Here is an 11,052-nt window from a genome sequence, read left to right on the forward strand (position 1 = left end):
TCTAGATATTCAGCATTGCAGATTGCGAGTGTGACATTGCTTACAATAAACAATATTGGGTAATATACAACCCGAACTCGGGAAATCAATGAATGAATGAATGAATGAGGCATTTATATAGCGCTTTATTGTGTATTGCAATACACCCAAAGCGCTTTACAATCATGTGGGGGGTCTCTCCTTAACCACCACCAGTGTGCAGCATCCACCTGGATGATGCGACGGCAGCCACAGGACAACGGCGCCGGTGCGCTCACCACACACCAGCTACAGGTGGAGAGGAGAGAGATAGAGCCAATCAAGTGGATGGGGATTATTAGGAGGCCATGATTGACAAGGGCCAGTGGAGGGAATTTGGCCAGGACACCGGGGATACACCCCTACTCTTTACGATGAGTGTCATGGGATTTTTAATGACCACAGAGAGTCAGGACCTCGGTTTAACGTCTCATCCGAAAGACGGATGCACATGCTGCTAAATTAAATGTTGGGAAGTTTTTTTAAATTTGAATAAAATGAAAACTAAAACACATGAGCCAATATTTTATTCACAATATAACATAGATAACATGACAAGTGTTTAAACGTAGAAATTTTACACTTTTATCCACTAAATGAGCTCATTTCAAATTTGATGCCTGCTACAGGTCTCCAAAAAGTCATCACAGGGGCAACAAAGGGCTGAAAAAGCAAGACATTTTGAAAAGATTCAGCTGGGAGAACATCTAGCAACTAATTAAGGTATAGACATCAGGTCTGTAACATAAAAGGGATGTCTTAAAGAAGCAGAGTCTCTCAGAAGTAAAGATGGGCAGAGGCTCTCCAATCTGTGAAAGAGTGCGTAAAAAGATTACTTTAAAATACAAACCCGATTCCAAAAAAGTTGGGACACTGTACAAATTGTGAATAAAAAAGGAATTTAATAATTTACAAATCTCATAAACTTATATTTTATTCACAATAGAATATAGATAACATATCAAATGTTGAAAGTGAGACATTTTGAAGTGTCATGCCAAATATTGGCTCATTTTGGATTTCATGAGAGCTGCACATTCCAAAAAAGTTGGGACAGGTAGCGATAAGAGGCCGGAAAAGTTAAATGTACATATAAGGAACAGCTGGAGGACCAATTTGCAAGTTATTAGGTCAATTGGCAACATGATTGGGTATAAAAAGAGCCTCTCAGAGTGGCAGTATCTCTCAGAAGTCAAGATGGGAAGAGGATCACCAATTCCCCCAATTCTGCGGCGAAAAATAGTAGAGCAATATCAGAAAGGAGTTTCTCAGAGAAAAATTGCAAAGAGTTTGAAGTTATCATCATCTACAGTGCATAATATCATCCAAAGATTCAGAGAATCTGGAACAATCTCTGTGCGTAAGGGTCAAGGCCGGAAAACCATACCGGATGCCTGTGATCTTCGGGCCCTTAGACGGCACTGCATCACATACAGCAGGGGTGTCAAATCCAAACTCAGTAAGGGCCATGCCGAGGGTTATGAATAAAATCAGGGGCCGGACATATGTTTAGAGGATTTTTTTCATTTATTGCTGAAATATAAGTATATTAGTAACTGTGTGTATATATATATATATATATATACGCTCACCGGCCACTTTATTAGGTACACCTGTTCAATTACTTGGTAACACAAATTGCTAATCAGCCAATCGCATGGCAGCAACTCAATGCATTTAGGCATCTAGATGTGGTGAAGACGACTTGCTGAAGTTCAAACCGAGCTTCAGAATGGGGAAGAAAGGGGATTTAAGTGACTTTGAACGTGGAATGGTTGTTGGTGCCAGACGGGCTGGTCTGAGTATTTCAAAAACTGCTGATCTACTGGGATTTTCACGCACAACCATCTCTACAGAGAATGGTTCGAAAAAGAGAAAATATCCAGTGAGCGGCAGTTGCGTGGATGAAAATGCCTTGTTGATGTCAGAGGTCAGAGGAGAATGGCCAGACTGGTTAGAGATGATAAAAAGGCAACAGTAACTCAATTAACCACTCGTTACAACCAAGGTATTCAGAATACCATCTCTGAACGCGCCACACGTCAAACCATGAAGCAGATGGGCTACAGCAGCAGAAGACCACACCGGGTGCTGCTCCTGTCAGCTAAGAACGGGAAACGGAGGCTACAATTCGCACAGGCTCACCAAAATTGGACAATAGAAGATTGGAAAAAAAATTATGATTTAAATACCATTGATTAAAAACCTGCTAGCAAATGCTTCATTCTACTGGTCATATTCAGCACGCGCAGCTCAAATGCAGAACATTAATAGGCTTAACTACTGTCATGTAGCCTAACGTTATAATGAGAGCACTGTTGTAAAAAAATGTTGTGAATTCTTAGGGTTTTGCTGATGTTTAATGATAACTTTTAATCAAAACATAAAACATTATTTTTGTATCTGCGAGGCATCCATTACACATTTTCCCTGAGTGTTAACGTCAGTAATTATGACTGTTGAATATCTGACTTGACTCTTGGGTAATGTATTTTGCCCCCTGCCCCCAAAAATATAATTTGACTATCATATACACACACACACACCCACGTCTATCTATCAAACTTTAAGCTTTTAAAACTACTTTAAACTTCAAACTATTTCAGACTGAAACCCATCAAACTTAAAACTTTTAACATTTTTCAAACATAAACTTTTTAAACTTCTTAAAAAATGTTTAAACTTTTTAAACTTTCTGGTCCGGCTTTCTCAAGCCAACTTAAAGTTTGTCTTGACAAACTTTTTTATCTAGTTTAATTTAGAATGCATCACCTTAATGTTTCCATGGCGACGCGTCATGCTTGTCCTGTGACACACCGCAGCCACAATAGTGACTTTAACTTAGTTTTTCCTTTTTTATTAAATATACTCACAAACTGTTCACTATATTATGAAATATCTGATATACCGATTCTCATATTTATATGTGAAAGTGTTCATAAGATAGCAAGCGTAAATTAATTTTGCATTCGCAAGAAGAGTTGTAAAAGTGCAAATTGCATTTCAAGCGTAAGAAAAAAAGATTTGCAGCCTTTTACTGTTTTTTGTAAGTGTGTATCATGTATTGTGAAACTGCAACTTCGTGCTAAGACACAATAAATATGATCTGTATTCTTCTGACTTTCATTTTTCTGCGCTTACACTTTTGGCACTGTTGTTTTGCCCAAATACAGCCAAAAGTATTGCAAGCCTGTGCACAGCGTTTTGCAAGTGAAAACAACCGTATCAAGAACTGCAAATCAGATTGACCGCCTAAAACCAATATGTATGTGTAGAAAAAAAATCGTTGCATCACCTGTGTTTCAATGTTGTAATTGTGACAGACTTAAACAGCTCACGGGCCACATTGAATTGATTACCAGAATTTGTTGGCGGGCCTGATTAAAAGTTGTGGCGGGCCGTGTTTGGCCCGCGTGCCTTGTAATTGACACATGTGACATACAGGAATGCTACTGTAATGGAAATCACAACATGGGCTCAGGAATACTTCCAGAAAACATTGTCGTGAACACAATCCACCGTGCCATTCGCCGTTGCCGGCTAAAACTCTATAGGTCAAAAAAGAAGCCATATCTAAACATGATCCAGAAGCGCAGGCATTTTCTCTGGGCCAAGGCTCATTTAAAATGGACTGTGGCAAACTGGAAAACTGTTCTGTGGTCAGACGAATCAAAATTTGAAGTTCTTTTTGGAAAACTGGGACGCCATGTCATCCGGACTAAAGAGGACAAGGACAACCCAAGTTGTTATCAGCGCTCAGTTCAGAAGCCTGCATCTCTGATGGTATGGGGTTGCATGAGTGCGTGTGGCATGGGCAGCTTACACATCTGGAAAGGCACCATCAATGCTGAAAGGTATATCCAAGTTCTAGAACAACATATGCTCCCATCCAGACGTCGTCTCTTTCAGGGAAGACCTTGCATTTTCCAACATGACAATGCCAGACCACATACTGCATCAATTACAACATCATGGCTGCGTAGAAGAAGGATCCGGGTACTGAAATGGCCAGCCTGCAGTCCAGATCTTTCACCCATAGAAAACATTTGGCGCATCATAAAGAGGAAGATGCGACAAAGAAGACCTAAGACAGTTGAGCAACTAGAAGCCTGTATTAGACAAGAATGGGACAACATTCCTATTCCTAAACTTGAGCAACTTGTCTCCTCAGTCCCCAGACGTTTGCAGACTGTTATAAAAAGAAGAGGGGATGCCACACAGTGGTAAACATGGCCTTGTCCCAACTTTTTTGAGATGTGTTGATGCCATGAAATTTAAAATCAACAAATTTTTCCCTTAAAATGATAAATTTTCTCAGTTTAAACATTTGATATGTCATCTATGTTGTATTCTGAATAAAATATTGAAATTTGAAACTTCCACATCATTGCATTCTATTTTTATTCACAATTTGTACAGTGTCCCAACTTTTTTGGAATCGGGTTTGTACTTTAAAAAAAACACTTCCTCAACGTCAAATTGCAAAGGCTTCACAAATCTCATCATCTACAGTGCATAACATCATCAAAAGATTCAGAGAAACTGGAGACATCTCTGTGCATAAGGGATAAGGCTGAAGACCTTTGTTGGATGCTCGTAGTCTTCGGCCCCTCAGACGGCACTGCATCACTCATCGCCATGATGTTTTCATTGACATTACTAAATGGGCCCAGGAATACTTCCAGAAACCACTGTCGGTAAACACAATCCGCGGTGCCATCTACAGATGCCAACTAAAGCTCTATTATGCAAAAAGGAAGCCATATGTGAACATGGTGCAGAAGCGCAGTCGTGTCCTGTGGGCCAAGCCTCATTTAAAATGGACTGTTTCAAAGTGGAAAAGTGTTCTATGGTCAGACGAGTCCAAATTTGACGGAAATCACGGACGGCGTGTCCTCCGGGCTAAAGAGGAGTGAGACCTTCCAGCGTGTTATCAGCGTTCAGTTCAAAAGCCAGCATCTCTGATGGCATGGGGGTGCAAAAGTGCATACAGTATGGGCAGCTTGCATGTTTTGGAAGGCACTATGAATGCTGAAAGGTATATAAAGGTTTTAGAGCAACATATGCTCCCCTCCAGACGACGACTATTTAAGGGAAGGCCTAACCTTAACCCTAACAATGTAAAACTACATACTGCAGCTATTACAACAGCATGGCTTTGTAGTAGAAGAGTGCCTGCAGTCCAGATCTTTCACCTATAGAAAACATTAGGTGCATCATTAAACGAAAAACACATCAAAGACTACCACAAACTCTTCAGCAGCTGGAAACCTATATCAGGCAAGAATTTGACCAAATTCCAACACGAAAACTCCAGAAACTCATAACCTCGATGCCCCGACGTCTTCAAACTGTTTTAAAAAGAAGAGGAGATGCTACACCATAGTAAACATGCCCCTGTCCCAACTATTTTGAGACCTGTTACAGGCATCAAATTTGAAATGAGCTCATTTTGTGCATAAAATTGCACAATTTCTTAGTTTAAACATTTGTTACGTTATCTATGTTCCATTGTGAATAAAATATTGGCTCATGTGATGTGAAATTCTTTTAGTTTTCATTTTATTCAAATTTAAAAAACCTCCCAACATTTCCAGAATTCGGGTTGTAAGTTTTAGACAAAAATTGGCCAGTTAGTTTTGTGTAAAAGTCACTATGGGCTTTCCATTTCCCAATTTGACATACAAACCAACTCTACGCAAACTCTGCTCCTGGCTCTTTGTGTAGGCTATCGCTGGTTTATGAACAAGTGGAGTGATAAAAAGTTAAATGGCCCATTGCTGTATTCTGAAACACTGTTTGGCTAATCATAAACAGTCAGAAACTAACTAATTGTACTACCTGAACAACATTTAGGCTATATGTTTGAATCTGCATACATCGCCCTCATTTTACCCCATAGAAACAAGTGAAGAGGAGACTCATGTCTGATCTCTCAGAGGAACGTTTAAACAATATGAAATAGCTGCCCATAAATATAAAACTAAATTATATTACTCTTAAACTGGCTTTTGAATCGATTCATGATGTTAATGTAGATGTATTTACTTTCTGCTGCAACACAAATGAGTCTCCATTATTGCAACCTCGCTAAGCCTCAAGCGATATATTTACTATTATACAGATACAATTTAGTATGTAATCGAGTTTTGTATTTTATAATAAACAGTGGATAGTTACAGCATTTTAGTCTTAACGATGGACTTTTATTATGAAGTGCGGTTTGTTACGGAAAATCCCACACGTCAGCTGGCTTCACATCGTTGTTAGCGGCGGCGGCTCGGAAAGGCAGATAGTGCTTCCTGAAAGTCCAAACAAAACATGCGTTATTGCTTTATTTCTTAAGTTTCGAGCAAACAAAGTGTTTGAAATTAATCGGAAATTACCTGTTCATTAGAATAACAAGAATGGAGCATTCGGTGCCCAAAAAGTAAGTGAAAACACGAGCTCGGCTAACTAGCTATCAGTCAAGCTAATATTTACAGGCCTCACCTTACTAACCAAACTGAAACTGCAGATCAGTTAACGAACTAGAATAGATTATTGGGTTAATATCTTAATGTTCGTAATTAACTAAAGCTACAAGACCAGTTGTTGTTTTGTTTATTGGTGTTTATATTAGTTTAGGTTACATTTGAACTTCTACTGTCTGGACCCATGGCGTTTTATGCATTAAATAAACTATGATTGTGTTTATTCATGACAGTAAACTGAAGAAACTCAGTGAAGACAGTCTTACCAAGCAGCCAGAGGAAGTGTTTGATGTCCTTGAAAAGCTTGGAGAAGGGTGTGTATTAACATTATACTTCTTAAGTGATGTTGTATGCATAAGTTTTGTGTAAAAAATTCATATAATTAATGTTTTTTGGTTCAGATCATATGGCAGTGTTTTTAAAGCCATTCACAAGGAATCAGGCCAGGTTGTGGCCATTAAACAGGTTCCTGTCGAATCAGACCTGCAGGAGATCATCAAAGAGATCTCCATAATGCAGCAATGTGACAGGTAAAACAGCCATTAATGAATAACAATATCCTTTTATTAATCTCTAATTATTGGCTCTATATGAAACATTTCTGAACACTGCATTTACTGTTTTCATGTATTTTAACAGTCCTTATGTGGTGAAGTACTATGGCAGCTATTTCAAGAACACAGATCTGTGGATTGTGATGGAGTACTGTGGTGCTGGATCGGTGTCTGATATCATCAGACTGCGCAACAAAACGGTAAATAAAATACAACTGTAAATACACTACAGAACTTCATTGCATGGTTAATAACACTGTTTTTTTTGTTGTTTTTTTCTCTTGTCAAGCTCACCGAAGAAGAGATCGCCACAGTCCTCAAATCCACCTTGAAAGGTCTGGAGTATCTCCATTTCATGAGGAAAATCCACAGAGACATCAAAGCAGGGAATATTCTCCTCAACACAGAGGGCCATGCTAAACTAGCTGATTTCGGAGTGGCTGGACAACTTACTGTGAGTATTTAATGTAGAACTTGCATAAACTACTAGTTAAAGGTTTGAACATTACTCAACATTTTTGTTAAAATTATCTATATTTTAGAATAGTAGAGAAGTCATTAAAAATATAAAACAAGCGCTTTTTTAAAAGTGTAATTCCATAGTGTGGAAGTGTGGAAATTGTTGTTTTAAACAAATAAATTTAGTATTTTCAGCTTCTTCTTAAATCATTCATTAAAAAATTACAATTTAGTTTTGAAAAAACAAAACGTGTATATAATTTACATTAAAATTCTAAGTACTTAAGTATCCAAATTAAATGTTTTTCTCTCATCCATAATCATCTAAGATCAATTTCGGTCAAGTGTGTCCAAACTGGTCGTGTATATCATGTTTCATGAACTAATCGTGTTTATTTATAATGACCACAAAAGGACACAATGGCGAAGAGGAACACTGTTATAGGAACACCCTTCTGGATGGCCCCTGAAGTAATCCAGGAGATCGGCTACAACTGTGTGGCAGATATCTGGTCTCTCGGCATCACATCCATAGAAATGGCTGAAGGAAAGCCTCCTTATGCAGACATTCATCCGATGAGAGTGAGTGGAACACGCTGAGAAGTCCTTGATGTGAAATTTAAACAAGAAACTTGGTTGTTGATGGTGTGTTGTTTTGTCTTTTTGTGTCATTAGGCTATTTTTATGATCCCCACAAACCCTCCACCCACTTTCCGCAAGCCAGAGCTGTGGAGTGATGAATTCACAGATTTTGTGAAGAAATGTCTGGTGAAGAACCCAGAGCAGAGAGCGACCGCCACTCAACTGCTTCAGGTATAGGAAGATCCAAAAATATTGCTAACTGCTAGTTCCTGTTTATGATTCATACAGCTATTTATTCATTCCCTATTTTATTTTGGGGATTTGGTTTTTGGTTTCCATCCAAGTCGTGATAATAAACATCTGGTATGCTTTTCATTGTCTATTCGGCAGCATCCATTTATAACCAATGCTAAGCCGGTGACCATCCTGCGGGACCTAATCACAGAGGCCATGGAGATGAAGGCCAAGAGACAACAGGAGCAGCAGAGAGAGCTGGAGGAGGATGACGAGAACTCTGTGAGATTATTCACCGATGTTGTGTATTAGTTCTTCAGATTACGTCAGCATTTGTGTTTTAGCTGATGTTGTATGTGACTGCATTGTGCAGGATGAGGAAGTGGAAGTGGATTCCCACACCATGGTGAAGTCTGGTTCAGAGAGCGCTGGCACCATGCGAGCCACAGGCACCATGAGCGACGGCGCTCAGACCATGATTGAGCATGGCAGCACCATGCTGGAGTCTGACCTGGGCACCATGGTCATCAACAGCGATGATGATGATGATGATGAGGTAGATCTCGGCTCGATGAGGAGTGAGTATTTGTATCATTTTCTTCACATTAACACTTTTTTGCTGCTTTGTGAAATGTTTAATCTGATGTTTTTTTCCTTCAAACAGGAAATCCTACATCTCAGCAAATTCAGCGTCCATCCTTCATGGACTACTTCGACAAACAAGACTCAAATAAAGCACAAGAGAGTTACAATCACAACCAGCAGGACCCGTGTTTAATTTCCAAGACTGCTTTCCCTGATAATTGGAAAGTGCCGCAAGATGGAGATTTTGATTTTGTAAGTGTTCTGATAATGTTCTTTTGATTCGTTGTTTATGCATAAAGCTGAATCAAATGAATCACTGTTTGTTTCTGTCCGTGAAGCTGAAAAACCTCGACTTTGAGGAGCTCCAGATGCGCCTTTCTGCTCTGGACCCCATGATGGAGCGAGAGATTGAAGAACTGCGTCAGCGCTACACGGCCAAGAGGCAACCCATCCTTGACGCCATGGATGCGAAGAAACGCCGGCAGCAGAACTTCTAACCAACTTCACAGATGCTGAAGCTTCAAAGCTGGCTGGCCAGATCTTATGTCCCCTCCTGTGTTCAATCTTTGTACTGATGCATCTTATTCTAGATTCCTGCTGTTTGTACATTCGAAGAAGGTCCCAGTGGATGTATAAAACCTAAAAATCATGATTTGTTTTTTAGAATTCAAAGGTCACAATATTAGGAGTTCACTTTAAACCGAACGAATTATTCACAATTTTAATCACTCTCACCCTCTATTGTTATGAAGTTTAGGCTTTTCTTCTTTAACTTTAAAATTCAAGCCATCTCTACATCCGTGGTTAATACTTTCTTAATACTGTAAATGAATCCTAGGTGAAAATTACTGTGAAAATGTGAAGTTTTGTGGCTGAATTCTTAAGAAATGCTGCAAAGTCATTTTTAGGTGTGAATGGATTACTAAACCAAAGACAATCAAAAGTAGAGAATGCCTTAGAGCGCTTGATAACCCTCTTTTGGATTTTTGCATCACCAAGCTATAGGTTAGTATTCTGCTAATATGGGACCATGTTACAGTAGAGATGCCACAGTCATCTTTACTGGTATTAACTTGGAGAGAAACGGGACCATTCCTGCAGCTATGCTTCCCATCCCATCAAAATTCGTTGTCTGCACAAAGTGAGGTTTGAAACATCTGTCCACAGCTTTGTAAATATGCATGGCTTATTTATGCTGAATGTCACTTTCTCGGTTTCTGAATGTTTCTGTGTGACGTCTTCCCTATGGTCTCTTCGCTGCCACTGGCTCTTTGATAACTTGTGGCAAGTATTTGTGTGAGGAAGTGAGAACTACTTTTCCTGTGCCCCATTTTAAAGTTCTCGCTTTATCTCAGGGGTTGCTCGGCTTTGAACTGTCTCTCTTTCTTCTGGTCTTTTTCAAAGATTGAGTCATTTCAAATGCAGTGATTTTGTGTTTCTCATTATGGTAATGGTACCATCATTACTAGGCCTATTGAGTCTCTCTCCATAACTACCAAAAGCAATACAGCAACTCAAGGACATAGTAATGTAACAATGCCAGTAATGTGAATGACCTAAACCAGTTACTGAATCTTTTCAGAGAAGGATGAGTTGTTTTAAATAGAAATTAAAATGACTCTCACAATGTTTATGCCCTGATTGTGGACTGATGATGTCTGTAAATCTGAGTTGGTTTGAAGTATAGTCTGCTAATGATTTCTTCTTTTTTACAAAAGCTTATTCATAAAATAGTTAGCGATGTTACCAATGCCTTACATTTCCTGCAGTTGTGAGTTATATCAGTTTATTTCATACTCTGACATTTACATAGGCACATTTTTAATGAACACTCTAATTTATTGTGCACTATTCAAAATGTATGTTATTTTTTGCACTCTGCATAGAATTTTTGAATAAAGGTCTGTTACTTGTCTCCTTAAACCTTATGTGGACTTATTTAACAACAGTATATTTAATATTGTTAAACATATGGGGAACACTACTGAAATGCTATTAAATACACAGACAAACCTGAAAACAAAAGGGAATTTTAATGGTGATTTCCAGTCCTAGAAAATTAGTAAAATGTTGTTCTAGTTTTTCTCAGCTCCGAAATATTTTTTTCAAATAGAAAAATGTTCTTTTTGAGAACAAATGTCAATATA

General features: G+C 38.8%; 1 protein-coding gene across 1 annotated transcript; it reads left to right on the forward strand.

Moving 5' to 3' along the window:
- The first annotated feature begins 6,250 nt into the window (after positions 1-6,250).
- On the forward strand, positions 6,251-10,822 carry stk3 (serine/threonine kinase 3 (STE20 homolog, yeast)). The gene is made up of 11 exons (XM_058754608.1): positions 6,251-6,448; positions 6,725-6,805; positions 6,893-7,021; positions 7,131-7,245; positions 7,335-7,499; positions 7,919-8,086; positions 8,180-8,317; positions 8,477-8,602; positions 8,694-8,898; positions 8,985-9,157; positions 9,244-10,822. Exons 1-11 carry the CDS (start codon positions 6,426-6,428, stop codon positions 9,400-9,402), a joined length of 1,482 nt encoding a protein of 493 aa, XP_058610591.1. The 5' UTR covers positions 6,251-6,425; the 3' UTR covers positions 9,403-10,822.
- Positions 10,823-11,052: the final 230 nt, after the last annotated feature.

This window comes from Onychostoma macrolepis, chromosome 19, assembly GCF_012432095.1.
Source record: "Onychostoma macrolepis isolate SWU-2019 chromosome 19, ASM1243209v1, whole genome shotgun sequence".
Lineage (NCBI taxonomy): Eukaryota > Metazoa > Chordata > Actinopteri > Cypriniformes > Cyprinidae > Onychostoma > Onychostoma macrolepis.

Bases quoted from the DNA above. Each gene is read 5' to 3' on its own strand.
- stk3 (XM_058754608.1), top strand. From the start codon at position 6,426: ATGGAGCATTCGGTGCCCAAAAA. The intron at 6,449-6,724 runs GTAAGTGAAAAC...TATTCATGACAG, and splicing joins GAGCATTCGGTGCCCAAAAA to TAAACTGAAGAAACTCAGTG. The intron at 7,246-7,334 runs GTAAATAAAATA...TCTCTTGTCAAG, and splicing joins TCAGACTGCGCAACAAAACG to CTCACCGAAGAAGAGATCGC.